We start from the raw sequence: 20,583 nt of genomic DNA, 5'->3' as shown, positions 1-20,583 counted from the left end.
TCGGATTTATTCCGGAAGTAGAGTGCGGCGAGTGGTGGCACGAAAAATTCAAGAAAAGTGTACAAGGATTCACTATTAATAATTCGCCACTTGTGGCTGCTTAATGCGAAAATGGGTAAAAAAAATAAGGGCGTAACAGTGAAGCTCGAAAATTTTCCAACTCTTCTGTGCAGCACTTTCATAAAATGATGGAGAAAGCACGAGAGAGACAGATACGCCATAGTGAGTAGGTCAATTCTCTAATGCATTTCCAGCGATTATTTGCAGCAGCAATTAAGATTAATTGCTATTAATTTCATTGATGAAGTATTTTGCTTAACAAATGCACTTTATTTGCTTTTGATTATCATGCAGTTTCATAACTGACTATTCATAACTATTTTTCCCTAAAAGAAAATTTTATTCTCTTTAAGATAGAAACAATAATTTATTCAAATGCTTCGCTTAACTGATAACAAAAAATTGACCACTATTAATCCGTACGCTGCGTAAGTTTAGAGATTTGTAGAACACACCTGATTATAATTGTTTTTTTATTATCAACAAATTGCCCTTATCGGTAAATTTGTCTAGACTGTCAGGTTGACAGCAAGATAAAAAAAGGGCCCTTTATCTATATAAACTTTGTTGTAAATACATGGCCGCACCCAGTTTTTTCAGTGTATGCATAGAAAGAGTGGAGCTAGAAAAATTTTAAGATTAGAGTTTGAAAGACCATTCAAAATATTATAGCCGCACTTCACATTATTAAATAATATGTTTAAAAATGTTAACAAATTTATTTATTTTTATTTATGCTCTATTAAAAAATGAATCTTTTGCAACTTTAATCGCAATGCAAATGCAATACGTTCATTTTCAATATGTGCTTGAAAACGACCTGCGGCCAAACCATCAGAGATCCTTCTCCAAAACTCCACTAAGAAAAGTACACGGGCTCATCACTTAAATCCTTGCAAAATGAAAACTATCTAAATTTAACTTCACTCATACACACATACATACACAAATTCATACATACAGACAGAAATAAATTTGACAAACAGGGGTCCCTTGCTCGCAGTGAGGTTCGGAGGAGGATTTGAACCAACTTTGATATGGATATATTAGAACAACCTTAATGCATATTCTATAAATTTGGGTAAAATATATAAAAAAAAAATTTAAAACAAATATTGTATACAAAAAATTGAATTATTAGCGATTGTTACTATGGCAACTGTATAACATAGTGGTCTGATTTAAAGAAAATCTGCTCAGAATGTATAATACCAGCCCAATGTATATTGTGTCAGATTGGTTGAGAAATATAAAAGACCAAGAAGTTTATCATACTAAATGATAGTTTTTGATCTATCGATCCAATGGCAGATTTATAATCTGGAGGTCAGATACAAAAAAAAAAAAAACAATCTTTATCTGCGTACAGTATCCAGGAAAGTACATACCAAGTTTGAAGTCCCTAGGTCTTATAGTCTCCGAGATCGAAGCGTTTAAACAGGCGGACAGACAGATGGGGCTACATCGAATCGTCTTTAAAAATCAATAGCATTGGTAATAGATTTTCTAAACTGTGGACTATCACGAAAAACTAAGATTATTTTCAGGTCAAATTAGACTTTATTCCCATGACAAAAATTACAAAATGAAATGAGAGTAATACAAAAATAGGGGGAAAAAGGGAAAAATTATAAATTGCTTGTCAAAACAGCGAACAAAGCGAGCCAGCTAAACGGAGCGAGCGAACAAAGCCCCCGATCAGGGGGCAGAGCCCCCTAGTAATTTATAACAAAAATAAAGTAAAACTTATTTTATTTAAAGATGCAGTCGGTTGGCTTTTGATCAATTCGTAGTTTTTTGGCTGCGGATGACATATTTGTAGACTTCTATTACTCTTAAAGAAAGCCTTTTAACTGTAAGATTTGTTTTTGCCCGAGAGCTCGATCAGAGACTAGCATAAAAATGACAATTTAAATGTACTTTCATTTATTAAGTCAACTTAACCCGACTATTAATTAAAAAATAAATAAAAAAATTCTTGTACTCTTATAGTAAAGATAAAAACCTACATTCGTGTTTTTGTGTTTTTGTACTTGATAAATGTTATGCCACACGATTAACATACAAAGTGAACATCTCAAAAATTATGCGCATAAATTTTTTACTTAGTTTTAATTCGCATTTAGTCCTTTTCCAGGCAGCTCGCAGACGTTTTGTGTGCGCGCTAAAAGGTTGTGCAAGATGAGGAAAATTCTTGTATTTGAATTTCTTGCACGATTGCATATTTTATTCTGTTCTCGCGAGTTTCAGTTGCATTAAAAATTAAAAATTCTTAAACACAATGCAGGGGACTCAAGCGTGGCAACTAACGAGCAGAGTTGGCTGACAATGGATGGAGGCTCCGGTACTGAGGGAGAGGAGCAACAGCAGTAAGCCTTTAAGGCAAAGCATTGACATCAGAGTACAAAGCAAACAAGAGCAGCAAAAAAACAAAAAAAAAATAGAATAAAAATAAAAACAAAAACAAAAAACAGGGCCAACGTCTGATGAAGTGTCAAAATGAATGAAATAATAAAACAAATACTTCAAGCTGTGAAAAGAGATAGTCACAAAGAGAGGTAGATGGATAACAATATTTTGTATTTCAATTTACAAAAAAATCATACACTTTTACTGCTAAAACTTTTGTTTGTTATTCTTTTATTCGCATTGTTATAGCAAAAAACTTGACTAATGAATATGCAGAAACTGACGCTTGAATGCAAATAACTTTACTTGAACTGAAATGTAGATGTAATTGAAATGTACCCTCTATAAAGCTGATAAATTTATTCACTAAGCTTTATTCACCTTAGAGTCGACACTCAGTAACGACTCACATGAAGAGACATTTAACTGCTGTAGTCATGACCTGTTTTGCGGCCTTAAATTTTGGTAGCAGCCACCATAAATTGCGTTCATTTTAAATGCCTATTCAATGGCTCCACTTCCGTTCGCCGTCTATACTTATTCCCCAAATCTTTTTCTTTTTTCGTGTTGTTTGGCTTCGCTTGTTTTGCGGCAGGCCGCAAAAAATTGCAATTTTATTGCAGTAAAGCATGAAAAAGTAATTGCTATTTCACAAAGTCAGCGCTGCCTCACACTGCACCAACAACCACAACAACAAACTAACAAAATTCGGCAACAGCTGCGACAGCAAGACAATAGCCAGACCGTGACCGTGCCTTTGCATAAGGAGGAGGATGAGGAGACAAAGTCAGTTACATGGAGCGACCACATAGCAGAAGACAATTTAATAAGCCCAAAATAAAAAGAAACACATTTGGTTTGAAATTCAGCCTACTACAAAAGGCAGAAGCAATTATAGGAACAACAGCTTAAGCAACAGCAACAACTAAATAGCAAGGAAGGATAAAGCACAACAACTCATAAAAGTCGAACTTCGAGTACTCTAACACGTATATGAAGAAAATACTGATGATTTTATTATACATATACATATGTTATCATTAAACCGTTAAATTTTAAGTCCTACGAAAAAATACACTATAGATGACTGTGAATTTTGTGATAGCCTTAAAAAATAAGTAAGCACATTTGACATATACTATACAAAATAGACAAAAAAAAAAAAAAATAAGCATAACATATTTGACTCTTTGACATGCACGAAAATTCAGGAGAAATGCCCATCTAAATACTCTTCATCGAGAAAGCTCTGACAGCTCCGCCAGTTGGCACTCGTTCTGTCCGTCGATATTAAAAATTGAAAGCGAAATAAAAACTGACGCGGCGCCAAACCACTTAAGCGGCTAAAACCGATACAACGGAGTGGACAGGGTTATAAAACGTAAGGGAGGGTGGTTGGGGATGGTCACAGCTAGGCTCGTTGAAGTTGATGGGCTGTCTGAGAGGCCATGTGGCTGCTGACCTCAACTTAGCTCGGCGAGGAGCACCTGCTAATGGCTGCGACGAGAAAGTGGGAGTGATTGGAAGTGGAAATGGGAATGGGAGAGGGCAAGATGAAGCTCAGAATTTTAATAGCGTCAAGATGACGCTTAAACATTTAAAGCATAATTTATGCAATAAAAATACGAATAGCTATCTAAGGGATGCACAAAATATTTCAAGAGATCGTACAAAAATATGTACCCTAACTGGTTTAGCAGTGGTGAGCAGTCAACGGCTCAATTTACTCACCAGGCTCAAACCGTTTTTCAAATTGGTGACACAATGTTGCCTTTTCAATAACATCATCGGGATCGCACCGAAATATATATAAAAGTAGTTTATGACGATAAAAAAAAAAAAAAGTGTATAGCAAATGCTCAGCTTCGAGTCAAGGCGCTTAAACTTGTGATAAAGATTCGCTTAGTATACATACTATACAGGAGTAGTCAAAAGTATTTACACAAAACTAAAGTTTAATCTCATCGCTATTTAAAGTGACTCCATTTACATTTTGGTATCAATGGAAATATCTTCGAAATGCCGTTTGACTGATACAAAACTTTAGTTAACCCATTAAGTACCCATTGAAATTTTTTATTATTACTTATTTTAAAATCTACTTTTTTGATTTTTAAACAAAAAATGTTTTGATGCAAAATGTTTGTCCAAACAATTTAAAAAGTGACTGCAAAAAAAATGTTTCAAAAATATATTCGCTTATATTTTTTAAGATTTTTGTATGGGATGATCTCAAAAAAAATTTTGTAGAAAAATGAGGAAAATGTGCAAAATAACATAGGTAATTTTTAGCAAGTTTCAAATAAATTTTTTGCAGTCACTATTAGAATTGCTTAGAAAAACTTTTTGCATCAAAACATTTTTTGCTTAAGCCCTGGGAAAAAAGTCAAATAAGTAGATTTTTACAAAAAATTAAAAACTTTAATGGGTACCTAATGGAAAAAGGAAAGTTTTGTATCATTCAAACGGCATTTCGAAGACCTTTCCATTGATACCAAAATATAAATGGAGTAACTTTAAATAGCTGTCTTAGTTCGGAATTTCTAAAGTTGAGAACAAAAATCTTATTTCAATTTCGGTTCTCGCAAGTACGGAAATCTTAAAATGAGAACTATCGGGGATACTTTAAGTACGTTTGGATTTTAGTCTAGGATTGGATTTAGTCTTAGGATCAAGTCTAAAAAAATTGAAACCATACTACTTTAAGTACACAACAAATCTTGAGCTAATCCCGAAATGTACTTGTTTCTAGTACAAAACATTGTCATAATTTATTAATTTTAATCTTAAAACATACACTAGTATGTGTACTAAAATTCAGCAAAATACCAAAATTAAATACCATTTAATAATGGTGTATTTTCTTGGTTTTTTTTTACCAGCGATCCAACCTTAACGTCATATTTGCGTCGCTAGAACCAGTTGAGAATTCTAAGGTACGACAATGAAAGAGAAATATCCAAAACGTACTTGTTTTTAGTACAAAAGGATCATAAAATAATAAAAATAATTTTAACTTCCTTTCAATCTTGAAAAAAAACTGTTTCAAGTACAAAAAAATCTCAAACTAGTTTAGTACAAATAACTGAGTTGTTTGCGTTGATTATATATTTGCTCGATTCATACTTAATTCAAGATTTTTAGTATACAGCAATCTTAAAATTTTAAGAACGAAACGGTATAAATTCATGTACGGTCGTACCCAATTTTAGGATGGCATATTTTTCTGAGTGTACTTTTGACCACCTCTGTATAATTTTCGATATTTATACCCTGAGCTTATTGAAAATGGACAAAAAAGGGTATAAAGTGTTTGCCAGAAAGAATGTAACAGGCAGAAGGGGGCTGGCAGACCCCGTAAAGTATATATATTTTTGATCAGGATTAACAGCCAAGTCGATTTAGCGCTGTCCGTCTGGCTGTCCGTCTGATTAAACGCGTCGATTTCAGAGACCATAAGAGCTAGAGACTTCGAATTTGTTATGCAGGCTCCTGGATACCATACGCAGGTCAAGTTTGTTTCCAAATTTGGATGTCACGCCCCATTCGCCCACAAATCGCACAAAAGGATTCATAGGAGAAATTTTTATGGTAGTAATCCCTAACTGAACAATCAATTGAGAAGTAAGCCTAATAGACAGCATACATACGTTTATATGCAGGGCACGCGCAAAGTAAGCTCACAAAGAGAGTTCGAACTAGTATCCCTTTTTTTGAGTACCAAGCTAAAGATCGAACAAAAGTACTATCGATATCATGTAATGAAAATGTTGATGTAAACCTTATGTACATACAAATATAGAATTAGATTAAAATATAATTGTGTAAATATATAAATATGTATTTTTTCATGGCAAAATTCCATATGACGTCACATTTTTCAATAAAGTCGGAAAAAAGATGATTGCTATGCATAAAATTGCATGAGAGGACAAGCGATCATTTTGCAGTACTTTTGCACTACTTTTACGTAGCCAAGCACTAAAGCTGCAAATTAATAATTTTAATTATTAATAATTCCGATTCCTCACACATATATTCAAGAGGTTCTGCTTATTATCATTGTTAAAAAAACTTAACATTTTCCGCTTTAAAAATTTCATAAAATTAGACATTGTCTTTTATTTCAAATTCCGCGCGCACTGCAGCAGCCTTTGGCAGGCTCGGATTCGTTGCGTGAGAGGGAGAGAGAGAAAAAGAGAGTGAGAGAGGAAAATAAGTTCTGCTAGAATGCAGTCTGAGCAAAGTTGTAGTTTGTAGATATCTAACCAAACTGTTAAAATATGCATTTAAGTTTGTTTTGTACATTCTGACTAAATTTGGTTCCATATATCATATAGCAATTGGTCTAAAATCAACCTCAGCACAGAGTACATGGGTACAGGGTATCCTACTATCGAGCGTGCTCGACTGTAATTGCCCACTTGTTTTATTTTGCGATATATCTTATGCTACTCTTTAATGGAAACAAAAAACTAAACAGCAGGGGGAGTAGGAAGACTAAACCTCGATGAGGATGGGAGCTTGGAAGCTGCCAAGTAATGGGTAGATCACCTGAAGGCTGGCAACTTCCTGGGCAGGCTATCAATCAAATGCCTATGTCCACTATTGAAAAATATGAATGCTATCATATTTAGTGATTGATTTCAGCACAGAAAAGTTGCTGCTGCTGTTTTCATTATATGGCAGTTGGAAGTGAATGAGTGAAGTGAAGCGAATAGGAGTATGTGTAGGTTGTTTATGCAGCAGATATCTGCTGTGTGTGTGTATATCTGTGTCGACTAATGCAATTGGCAGCCATGACATTCTGTTTTTCTTTCTTGTGTAACCCTTTAGCTAATGATGAAAAGACATATGACATTTAGAGGGAGAGACAGTACGAATATAGATTAATAGAGAGCCAAATTCAATGGTATTGGAAAAATATATGTGGCTTAGTGAGCATATGCCAGAAAACCCAGAAATTGCTAGGTTATGTAATAGAGGCACCAACAACCAAGTGGGAGAAAGTGTACGGACATTTAGTGCGGACGGGAGTTTGCGCTAGTGACGAAAGCAGCACTAGCATCAAAGCGCTAAAAAACTATAGAAATGTTTGTTCTACGACTTTAAAAAAAAAAACCACTAGTTTAGCGGGAAAACGCTAAATTCCTCTTAAATTTAAGCCCCAACAGTTTTCTTACCATACATCTTGAAAAGATATGATTGAGGGTTTTTAGGCGTTCCTGTAAATATTTTTTCTAAAAGACTCGGGTAAGATTTTAGATGAAAAAGAGCGTTTTGTAGCTTACATTTCGGCGATATTTGAAAAATTGACAGCCAACAAGCTTATCAAATTTCAGTATGTTACTGTCAATAAAATTCCGCGTTTTATTGGTATGGCACATATGTCTGTAAACATTCGTTTTGGCAAGAGATTACCAATTCAGTGTATATATGGTATATATGTTACTTAGACTTCAAAGATGACTGCAACAATAAAGTGTCATATCAGCAAACCTTTGTAGCAGACAGCTTTTGCGCAGCAGAGTAACCAGTGTTTCCAGAGAGTTTTTTTTCGTTGCAGAAATATCCTGTGTTGCCACACAGTTGAGTTTTGTTTTTTGACACTTCGGGACTTAAATAGTTTAAATAAATTAAACTAGTTGAGCCTTTCAGCAAAGCACATTAAATTTATGTGTTATTTTCTCTTTTATTTAAATCTGAAAGAAATTCAACATACTTATAAATTTACATATTTTACTATCTGAATGCATTAATGATAAAGTTACAATGTCAAAAGAAAAATCAATTATAAAATTTCTGATATTACACAAAAAACCTCTACACGAGGTAAAAGTCTAGTGACGAAAGCATATTCATAATTTCATAACCCTAATTCCTAAAATCTATACTTTCTTATAGATTTCTTAAAATACAATGGCTTCTTAGAGCCAAACTGGTGTTCCTTTTTACAACATAACAGAATTAATCGAGAATCCATTGGGCACGGTGGTATAGCCCATGAGTTTATGACTTCTGTAAGCAGCAAAAGAAATTGGACGTGGGCCATTCCGTTGGCAAGGTCAATTGTTCAGCCTTATAGCAGAAGAGTAAAAACTTCGGGAATACCACTGCATTCGCCGAAGACATGACTTGTCGCGACATTGCTTTTCTGGCCACTTGCTCTTGTAGAAAGCATGCGAATATAGTCGTTCATCATTATTTGAATGATATTGGAGCTTGTGCGTCCAGTTGAAATATTGTAGTCAACTCTGTTAAGTCTCAGAATGGACTTTTCTATTAAATGAACTATAGACACCAATGTGGACCCTATATTGAGTTTGCATCAAGCAAATATTTAATAAATATAATTTTTAATTTACAAATAAATATCAATGCTATTTAATTGACTTGTAATTAAAACTATTTAATGGCTAAACAAAAATTATCATTATTTGTCATTATTTCAATTCTATTTAAATTTTCTTTCAAATTTTAACTGTAGTAAAATAAAATTTCATTAGCTACTATTTTCAATGCTAGTGAAAAAAAATTTTATTGGTAGTAAATATTTCAATGCTACTAAAATAACATTTCATTTAGCAGTAGAATTTTCAATTCCAGTGAAATCTGATTTCATTATCATTCTTTTTTTTAATGATAATGAAATTTTAATGATATTGCTTTAAGGCACAACTCTGATGTACATCAGAAAATATTATTTGAAAGCAAGCAATTTCCTTCACATCCACAATTGACTTGCTCCTTTGACACAAGCACAAACAAAAAGCATTAAACTTCGTCGCTTTATTTGGCTGTCAAATGGCCAAAGTCTTGAAGTCTTCATGTCTTTAAGCATTCTAAAAAGCTTTCCGAAGCAATAAACGTCATAACAGGGGCACTTGGCTGGCCAACGGGGCGTATGAGCGATGTTATAGGGCAGCTATAACACAATCGCATGACACACACACACACACACACACACACACACACACACACACACACACACACACACACATGCATACAGCTGCATATGCAGCGACGTTGTGTAAAGTTTAAATCTGATTATCGTTGGAAAAGCAGAATGCGGTAGGGGTGTGTAGTTACACGGGTAGTTACATATACAGTGCAATATTGCATAGCGGAAACGGAAGTGTTGCCATAAAATCATAAACATGCACACACGCACATGGACAGCGACGTTGCAACGCGTTGCCTGCATGAAATATGAACTGAACAAAGCGACAGACACAGTAAGCGGTTGTAGAAATGGAGGCCAGGACGAAAGGACGACGACTTCGACTGCAGAGACATAGATATTGCTCCCTCTCACCTATGTACATATGTGTGTATAATAAGTTTGTATGTATTTTCATTGCTGGCAACAACCACGACACGCAAAGCCCACCGACTTATTCAACGCCAATGCACAGTAGTTGCAGAAGAGAGGGGAAGGTAAATCAACAAGGCAGCACTTTGCAACTGCTGCCTCTTCCATTTAGTCTCCATCCTTGTGCCGCCTATATAGTACATGTCCATAACTAACCCCAATTCGTGTAAGTGACGGGCGACATCGTCGACAGGTTTGTTCGTGGCCATTATATTTATATTCTATTTCACAAGACTCGCGGCACAATATCGTTGTCAAGGAAAAGAATTCTTAAACTGCTAAGAAGTCATGGGAAGTATTTCAACTGGTTAGAATTTTAAGAACAGGATATTTTAGGTACCCCGAAAATTTGATCGCATTGTTCATATTTACACAGGGACAAATAAATAGGGTTGTTGATAATATATCAAAATATAGATATTATTTAAAAAAAACTGATTTATTTATATCGTGATATCGAAATTGCGATATTTTTTTGGGATATTTTATGATATTTGTGCGTTGGTCATTTTGTAATCTGTGTAGCGAGCGGAAAGTCGAGCAAAATGGATCAAAAATAAGTTAAATCTAATTACAGTGGAATAAAAAGTGGAAAAGTGATCCCTTGAAATTCTGGAATTCGCATTAGGTGTCCATGCCGGGACTTTATAAAATAGCCTTATGATATCTCATCAGCCCTGGTAGCTCAGTGGCTTCGGAGCGGCTAGCGTCCGCTATAAAATGTGTCATTTGTGACTCCCGTAGCTGAATTACAGATTTTTAGAGTTGGCATTACTAGTTCAATTTGCTGAATATGTTCACTCGGTCATTTTTCAGTCGTGAACTAAATCAGTCATTTAGTTTATTGTTCAGTTGTCATGAACTAAGATCGGTTTGGTTTCTATTCAGTTGTCATAAAGTTCATTATTCAGCTGTCATTTAGTTCATTATTCAGTTGGTCAGTTTTCATGAACTTAGAACGATTTGGTTTCTATTCAGTTGTCATGGAAGATGAAAGATGAATAAGTCATTCTGCTAGGTTAGTCAGTTGCTAATGAATTTTGAACGTTGCAAATCGGTTGTTAACACCGGTCAATTTCATTCATTGAGATAATATTACAACCATTCCTTTATTGTAAAGTTTTTTTTAAAGCCTTTAATTGGAAAATAAATCATATGTTTGTAACTCTTAGATGAGATCGAATTCAAAAAAGGAACTTAAGCTTTATGTGATGCGCCCAATTGCCCTGAGAGCCCCCTGCAACACTCAAACTAGCCTTGCAGTGAGCGGTCTTTCCTGCCTTTTCATTCATTTTAATATAAATACAATGTTTATATCTAAGAAAATGTTGCTTCGAATTCAACGATTCCACCGTTAAAACAGATTAAACAAAATATTTGACAAACAACGGTCCACTGAACAAAATGGACTATTCATGATACTCTTTCATATTAATGACCCATTCATTTGAACTTTTCAGAACGAAACGACACAACTCTTCAGATTTAAACATAACGCAACGCATATTTTTAAAGTCTGTTAAATCTAAATATTAGAATTAAAAGCTCGTTAATTTTTTCATCTTTTATTGTGGGGCAGAGTATCACTTTTTGTTAGAAAAAAGAAAAAAAAATTTTAAAAATTTAAAATATCAATTATATCAAATATATCATTATTTCAAAGCAAAATATTAACTATCATTTTGATATTTTTTAAAAACAAAAAATATTATCAATACAATATTTTAAAAATATTCGAAAACCCTAAACGATCTCAAAAACTGTCCAAGTTCGGAATTTCCAAAGTTGAGAACAAAAATCTTATTTCAAGATCGGTTTTCGCAAGTACGGAAATCTTACAATGTAAAAATTGAAAACATACTACTTTAAGCACACAAAAATCTTGAAATAAATCCAAAATGTACTTGTTTTTAGTATAAAACATTGTCATAATTAATTAATTGTAGTCCTTAAACATACACTAGTATGTATTCTAAGAAATACCAAAATTAAATTTTATTAAATAATGGTGTATTTTGTTGGCAAGCGACCTATCGGAATAGGTGCTGAGTTTACTAGCGATCCAAGCTTAACGTCATCTTTGCGTCGATAGAACCACTGCAGAATTCTAAGGTGCGACAGTGAAAAATAATTATTCCAAAATGTTCTTGTTATTAGTACGAAACGTTCTTATTTTTAACTTCCTTTCAATCGCGAAAAAAACTATTTTTAGTAAAAAAATCTTAAACTAGGTATGTACAAATAACTCAGTGGTTTCTGGAAACCACTCACGTATTATTTACAGGGTGGCCATCTAGCGGTTGCTTTTTGAACTAAATATTATTTCGACTTTGACAGCTCGAATGGCAAATATTTAGTAAAGGTTTGGTTTGATCTCAAAAATTTCTAAACGAGGTAAAGTCTAGAGAGCAATTTCTAGTTCAAAATTTCTGATATCAATTTATGACGAAATTCAGTTTAATCTATTTGAAATAAAATATAATATAAGTGAAAATTGGCATTGTGCACTGTGAGCAAAAAGGTGAGCTTCTTTGTACATACAAATTACTTTTTGCGCAGTGCCGAATGCCAATTTTCGCTTTTTTTATATTAATTTATATTTTTATTTAAAATTTTTAGATTAAACTGAATTTTGTTCGTCACAAAATTAAATATCAGAAATTTTAAGGCTAGAAATTGCTTTTGTCACTAAGCTTTTACCTCGTTTACAGGTTTTTTTTTGTGGGATATCAGAAATTTTTGCAATTGCTTTTGCTTTTGACAATGTAACTTTATCATTAATGCAGGCAAATAGTAAAATATAAAAATTTAGTTGTTGAACGTATTTCATATTTAAAAAAATTTGTTTCTTTAATTATAAAGAAAACTAGTGGGCTCCGCCCCCTGCTCGTGTTGCTACAGCCGAGCATACTCTACTGCCGGAGACCTCGTACTTACTATGAAAAAAAAGTTTTTCATACTAAGATTTGAATTTCGCCCGATCGGTGCTATGACAGCTATATGATATAGTGGTTCGATTAGAACCAACTTTGGTTAGAATATATAAGTCTAAATTAAATGCATGTTCTATTAGTTTGGTTACGATATCTAGTAAAACAAAAAAGTTTTTCATACTAAAACCTAATTTTGACCCGATCGGTCCTATGACAGCTATATGATATAGTGGTCCGATTTGAACCAACTTTGGTCAGGATATATAAAACCAAGTTTAATGCATATTGTATCAGTTTGGTTGAGATATCTCATAAAACCAAAAAGTTTTTCGTACTAAAACGTGATTTTCGACCGATGGAAAAATGTATTTATTCACTTAACAGGTAATATCTTCCAAGCCCCTCAACCAAAATGTATGTTTCATATACCGAAAAACGCGAAATTGTACGTATTACAACATATTAATTAATTAATAATTATTAATTTAACAGAAATCGTTAGAGCCGTTTTGTCATAAATCGCCAAAATGTAAGCCAAAAAACTTTATTTCACCTGTAAAATGTTACCTGAGTACTTTGGAAATAAAGTTTAAAGGTACGCATAAGAGCCCTCAATCACACCTTTCCAATCCAATAGAATATCGGTAGCTTTTATGGTTTGGAAACTGTTGAGGTTTCAATTTTAGCGGGATTTAGCGTTATCCCGCCAAACTAGAGGTTTTTTCAAAAAGTCGTAGAACAAACATTTCTAGATTTTCGAAAAGGAATAAATCCCCATCATTACATTTAAGCTTCTTTAGCGCTTTGATACAAACAGACAAACAAACTGACTTTTCATTTCATTTTGAGAAGTCCACTAAAATTTTCAAATTTATTTATCTTTTGAACAAGTTATCGGATTTGGGTGATTGAGTTATCAATCGACGCGTATTTTTAAGTAGAATTTTTAAAAAATAAAAAATTTTACCGAAAAGCCCCAACGGCCCCATAAGCTGCAATCATCTAAATTTTTCCCCTCCCACTTACACCCCCGTATCTCATGACCCAGGTTGGTTAGAAAAAGTTGTAGTACGCCATTTTGTAAGTTAGAACTAAACCTTTCGATCGGTATATAACACGATCTGATCGGACAGTCGTAGCAAATTTTCCAACTTAGCTGTATATATTGTTAGTCGCCTTTCGCACCCTTCGTGCTGCTTTCGTCACTAACGCGAACTGCCGTCCGCAGTGATGATTAAGTATTCAGCTCGTGCAACGGGCCAAAAACGCTTGGTGGAAGATGAGCATTTTTTATCGAAAAACTATCTTTTCAGATGAAACTCATTTCCTCGGTGACGTCAATAAGCAGAATAGCCGCATTCGAGGCTCCTAAAACCCGCACGTCGTCTTGGAGAAGCCAAAGCATCCACATCGAGTGACTGTTCTGTGCGGTATGTGGTCAGGCAGCATTACTGGCCCGTTTTTCTTCGAAAACGAATCAGGAGCCGCCGTAACCGTCAATAGGGACCGCTATCGCGGCATGTTAAAAGACTTTTTCTTCACCCGAATGGAAGATGAATACATCGACGACATATGGTTTCAGCAGGACGGCGCTACGTGCCACACACCCAACGCTACAGTGTAAATTTTGCGCGGTCCGTTCAAAAATCGAATAATCAGCCGAAAAGGCGATGTCAACTGGGCGCCTCGATTCGACCCCGTTGGACTATAATAAGGATAAGTGTTAAGCCAACCATTCAGAGACGATTGACGACCTTAAGCACGAGATTGAAGTTGCCATTGAGGCCATTGACATTGACATTGCCATTGCCACTATTGAAATTGTCGATGGCCTACTGCAAGACCTTCCACAAATAAACCGCAATGTTAGTTTTTGTTTTATAGCTATTTTAAAACGCAACTTTTTCATGGGCCACCCTGTATTTGCCAAGGTCTTATATGTTCTTACTCGTACCTTATTTTAAGATGGCGTATTTTCTGAGTGTACCAAATATATATTTCATGAGATTGGCTTAGATCTCTAAAAAAAAGCAGCTTCAAAACTGAGCGATTAGTTTGCATATAAGCATGCGAACAGAATGACAGACGGACATACGGACGTTAACATGATTATATTGACTCAGCTCATTGTCCTGACCAAGATTATACAACTGACTTAAATGCATTATCGTAAAGAGTGGTTGGGATATCTCAAAAAACAAAAAAAGGTGGTCATACTAAATAGTGATTTTTTACCGATAGTTCTTATGGAAGCTGTTGGAGGACAAGCTCATGTTAGCAGTATTAATCACTTAAAATCAATTCAAACGTAACTGCCTTTAACGTAACGCAAATCAATAGTCTGGCAACGCCAGCATCTCTCTCTCTAATTGTACTACCTTTGTATTCTCATTCTTGTTTTCTATCTGGCCAGAGAGCCATGCTATGTAAAAATTGAAAGTCAGTGCTACTCAAGCATACGAAGCGAATAAACGCAAGAATATTTTGGAGCTAATTTTTATCTTGGTATCCAACTGATTGGGCTGTGCTGGATTTATTGAATTTGATCGGCAGCAATTTTACTGGCCGATACAGCGGCCAACAGAAGTTATATAGTGAACCGATTTGAACCAAATCTGATCGGGAAGCTTAAGAACAACTTAAATGCACTATCTGTCAAATTGGTTTAGATATCCCAAAAAACAAAAAAAAAAACGTGATTTTCGACCGATCAAAAAATGTACCAAAAAACGCGAAATTTTACTTATTCCAACATATTGAAAATAAACAAGTGGGAAAGGCTATAGTCGAGATCCCGACCATAGGAAACACGTTACTTATTTCAATATACATAAAAGTACTTTAGCCCGAATAGCCCTGAGGAAATTTTTTTCAAGTTTCTTTATGAAACTTTCAGGACTGATAACTTTGAGGTCACTGAATCCGAAAAAAACATTATTTTTGTTCGTCCTTGTCAGGATAATAGACAGGACCATCGGCTGTTTCCATATGTTTACCAACAGGGAACAGGTTTTCTTAATACTACAAAATACAAATATTTGAGAAAAAGTCTAATGAACAAAGCTTTATCCATCAGGGGGGCTACTCCTTGGTATATGTGACTAAATTTAAAATCGGCGCATTATATCATATATCTGTCATAGGAACTATCGGGGTCAAATTCACCTTTAGTATTTAAATCTCTTTGTTTTCTGAGATATCTTAATTAAACTCACAAAATATGCATATAAGTATAGGTTCTGTACAACCTGACCAAATTTGGTTCCAATCAGTTAACTATATCATATAGCTGCCATAGGAACAATCATATTTTGTGAACAAAACAATACCCAAATGCTAACAAATTGTATGGGAAAAATCCTGTACCCTGTCGGAACTAGCGTTACCGTATGGTAACAAAAAATCGAAAAGCGTAAATTTACCGAGAAAAAGTGTTTTATTATTCTGATTTTTTTCATAATTAAAAAGAGCACTCTCTTACCTTTTTAATGATGTGTGCATTTTTCAGTACTAAAATTAGTTAAGCGATTTAAATTTACTTGCGACGAATTGCTAAATGCCGTGTTTTGCACTGCAGAATATAGTGAGCAACTTAATGCCCATTTTTCGATTAGCTAGCTTCAAGAGATTGTTTAATGTTAGTTTAATGTTAATATGTTGTCTAAAAATTAAGCTGTAGTAGTTGTATATTGCGTGTTACCATATGATAACGCTGGGGCTATTCGGGTAAAAGGAATTACAGGTATTACTTTGGAAACATTAAATCACCAAATTACCATTCTACTTGTCCGATCTTGAGGCGATTCAGTGGGACAAGAGATAAAACTAATATATAACGTTAATTACCATAAAAAACGTATAATCTTTAAAACTGTGGATGGGGTGATTTTTCGCAATTTGTGGTGGCGGAAGGGGGCGTTTCAAAAATTTAGAACAAAATTGACCTACTCCAACTCTTTTAGAGTCTGTGGGTAAAAGTTTGGTATCTCTATCTTTTATATATCTCACACAGACGAACGGACAGACACATGTTGATGCTCATCAAGAATATATATACTTTAAAAAGTCGGAGAAGCCTCCTTCTCCCTGTTACATACATTCTAACGAACGCAATATACCCTTTTACTCGGGGCGCAGCTAGCCATTTCGGGGCCCGGGTCATAAAAATATTGGGGGCCCTTTTTTCTTTATTTGTTTACTCCCTCTCTTAAATTAACTACAAAATCTCAAAATAATGGACTTCTGACCTTCATGGAACTTAATTTTTTAGGGATCTCCTCGTAGCTAATTGTGCTGGCTTTCTCGTGCTCTATGGAGGCAGTCATTAAATAATTTAGCCTGTCGTCGCTCATCGTAGTTCTTTATTTATTTATTTATTAGAGCTAATTTGCTGAAAGCCCTTTCTCCAGAACCCACAGATGAAGGCAGCACGAGCTTAATTCATATGGAGATACACATCTAATATATTCTCGTAGCAACAAATATGAATTAGGCTCGGAAGCTCCAAGGCGTTAAATGGCACGGACCTTCTTTTTGAGGATCGGCCCGGCACGGTCACAAAATTAATTTATAAAACCCGGCCCGGTCAAATTTTTTAAATGGGCAGGCCGGCCCAAGCTTTGCTCAAAATGAATAAAATAATACATTTTTAAATGATTTTTTCAATCTCCTTATTTTTTTTAAATTTTAAATTTACCAATTTAACCAATTTTATATATACTTGTTAATCTGTAAAAACATGATTTTACTGTGCTAATTTTAGCAATTTAGATTTTCTTCTTGTAATAGGCATGTCAAATTAAGCTTTATTAATTAACTTGATTAAGCTAGATTTTCGAAAAGGAATAAATCCCCATCATTACATCTAAGGTTTTTTTTTAGCGCTTTGATGCACACAGACAAACAAACAAACAAACTGACTTTTCATTTCATTTTGAGAAGTCCACTAACATTTTCAAGTTTATTTATCTTTTGAACTAGATGTCAGATTGATATATAACTCGATCTGATCGGAAAGTCATAGCATATTTTCCATATGAGCTGTATATTTTGCTAGTCGCCTTTCGCACCCTTCGTGCTGCTTTCGTCACTAGCGCAGACTGCCGTCCGCAGGGATGACACCGTCTTGGCAAAAATTGTCTTATATAAAGTACATTATCTTTAACTTTTAAGAGGCTTTAAATTGTCTACACAATTCATTCAGATGGCAGTCGCCCCAACGTGGCTTTTATGCGGCTTGCCTCGATTTAGTTCCCACCATAAACATAACAACAACAAAAATGACTGCAGGAACAACAACTATGCCTACAAAAAACCAACCCTAGGAGTAGACGCTTTCAAGTGCCATAGACAGCCAGGCAGAGACAGAGACAGAGGTTGCGGCTGAGGTTGCCTTTGAGAGTGAGGTCGGGATTGTTGCTGTTGCTGTTGTCGTGTCTGTTGTAGTTGTCGACATGCTTCACTTGAAGCTGTCGTAAATGCCACAACTGACAAACAAAAAAAAAAAAAAAACAAGTGGGAAAGGCTATAGTCGAGATCCCGACCATAGGATACCCGCTACTTATTTTAATATATATAACAGTACTTTAAAGAAATTACAGGTATTACTTTAAAAACATTAAATCACCAAATGACCGTTCTACTTGTCCGATCTTGATGCGATCTAGTAGGACAAGAGATAATACTAATAGATAACGTTAATAACCATAAAAAACGTGGTTTTTCGCACTTTGCGGGGGCAGAAGGGAGGTATGGCTTAAATTTGAAACAAAATTGATCTGCATGGCGCTTATAGAAATCAGTGTGCCAAATTTGGTAACTCTTCTCTTTTAGTCCCTGAGAACAGACGGGCTTTCGCGATTTTCGGGGTCCGAAGGGGGCGGGTCAAAAATTTAAAACAAACTTGACCTGCTCCAACGCTTTTGGAGTCTGTGGGTAAAAGTTTGGTATCTCTATCTTTTATCTGTCTCACACAGACGGACGGACGGACAGACACACAGGGCTATATCGACTCGGCTGTTGATGCTGATCAAAAATATATATATCTTATGGGGCCGGAGAAGCCTCCTTCTCCCTGTTACATATATTCCAACAAACACAATATACCCTTTTACTTGTTTATTAAGTAACGGGTAGAAAAATAAAGAAAAGAATATTGTCCCACCCTTAAGTGGTTTTATGTGTCAAAGTGACAATATGTTGGCGGCGTGCATTATAAAGTTGCTGTTGGCGTGCAGCTAAACAATATGAGGACTTGTGAAGCAACTGTTGCTGCCAAGTGGTTGTACCAACAACAATTGCAACACTCACCACACCGATAGACGGTGTTTGAGTTGCTGTTGCTGCCACTCAAGTGTTGCACTTTCTGTAGATCTGATAATCGCATAATTATGGGCACCACTTACCTTTAGCAGATAAATTTAAATAAATCAATAAAAATATCCATGAATGTTTATTAAGTCCGTTGATTATTTGGGTACTGCTGCTGCTGCAACTGTTGCTGCTGCTTCTGCGCTTACAACTTTGCAGTTGTAGTGCAATTGCATTTGCGTAGGAAATGATAGCGGTGGTGCTATTACCAAAAGCTCTGATCACTGTTACTGCTTGCTGTTGTAGTTGCAGCTGCAATTGCCACAACCTCAGTGCCGTCAGCAACATATGCAGAACAATACCAGCACTTATAGACAAAATGCCATTAAATGTGTTGAAGCTGTTGTCATTGCTGCGAGCTAAGCAATATGTTTCTGTTGTTGTTGTTGCTGTTGTGCTGGTGATTTGATTGCTGTTGCTGATGTTGCTATTGCTAAATGTTGTTGCTGCTGGTGCTGATGCTATTAGTTTTCTTTTTCGTCGCCGACGTAATCTTTGTCGCTTGCGTACGCACAGTCTTATGTTTGTTTGTGTTGCTTGATTGCCACCGGCTGTCTCGGCCGGGCTCAACATGTTGCTGTCTAAATGCTGTTGCTGTTCCTGTCGCTTTGGCTGCAAGGCTCGTTCAACATATTGCTGGCCGCTATTGCTTGACACACAGACTACATGATCTGTTGTTTTTGTTCTTCTTCTTTTTATAGTTGCTGTTGTTGCTGTTGTTAATGCTCCTACTGAATTATTGCTGTGGTATTTTGTACTTAAGCTCTTTTGTTGCTGTTGAGTTGGTTGGTTGCTCTTGTTTCTGTTGTGTGCTAATCTAATCGCTGGTTGTTGCTTTTGGAGTTGTTGGTTCTGATGTTGTTGTTGTTGATATTGTTGTTGCAGCCATAGCTCATCATCATCAACTTCACTCAGCTTCTGTTGCGCATTTTTCATAGTCTCTTCGGTGCTTGCTGCTGACGTTGCGTATATCTGTTTTAAATTCACCTTTCCTGCTGGAGCTGCTGTTAATTTCTTTTGTCTGTTTTCCCTTTTTCTCAATTTTCTTTGTGACTTACATTGTCTTTCTCTCACTCTCTGTCTCACTCGCTCCCTTAGTTTTTTTTATGCTTCGACAACTTTTCGTAATTGCTCTCAATTTAACAATAATGTTCAACTTTTTCTGCTTATTTTGCTTTTATTTTCTTTTATTCAATATGGCGAGTATATGTTTTTTTGTGCCTTTAGCTGCAATATTATTATGGTTTTTGCTTTATTTTGTTTTCCTTCTTACTTTGGTTTATTTGCGTTTGCATTTACAACCCAAAGAGTTTTATTCTTTTTATTTTTGTCTTATAATTTAAGTTTCCACTTTCCACTAGTTAGAGCGACTTGTAAATCATTTTTATTATTTTATTCATTTAAAAATTAGTTAAACTAAAGTCTTTTACCAAGTACTCA

At 35.2% G+C, this 20,583-nt stretch overlaps 1 protein-coding gene across 1 annotated transcript in view; it reads right to left on the bottom strand.

Annotated features, from left to right (window-relative positions):
• LOC117782602 (neuronal acetylcholine receptor subunit alpha-7) overlaps positions 1-20,233 on the bottom strand; it is a 61,526-nt gene extending 41,293 nt beyond the window's left edge. The window contains 4 exon segments of the mRNA XM_034619621.1: positions 19,179-19,500; positions 19,579-19,743; positions 19,803-19,872; positions 19,874-20,233. Coding sequence (XP_034475512.1) covers positions 19,179-19,500; positions 19,579-19,743; positions 19,803-19,872; positions 19,874-20,079 — 763 coding nt within the window. The 5' untranslated portion in view covers positions 20,080-20,233.
• Between the last annotated feature and the right edge of the window lie 350 nt (positions 20,234-20,583).

Source organism: Drosophila innubila (assembly GCF_004354385.1).
Source record: "Drosophila innubila isolate TH190305 chromosome 2L unlocalized genomic scaffold, UK_Dinn_1.0 5_B_2L, whole genome shotgun sequence".
NCBI lineage: Eukaryota > Metazoa > Arthropoda > Insecta > Diptera > Drosophilidae > Drosophila > Drosophila innubila.
The sequence above is the reverse complement of the archived record's forward strand: the minus strand, read 5'-3'. Positions and strand labels throughout refer to the sequence as shown.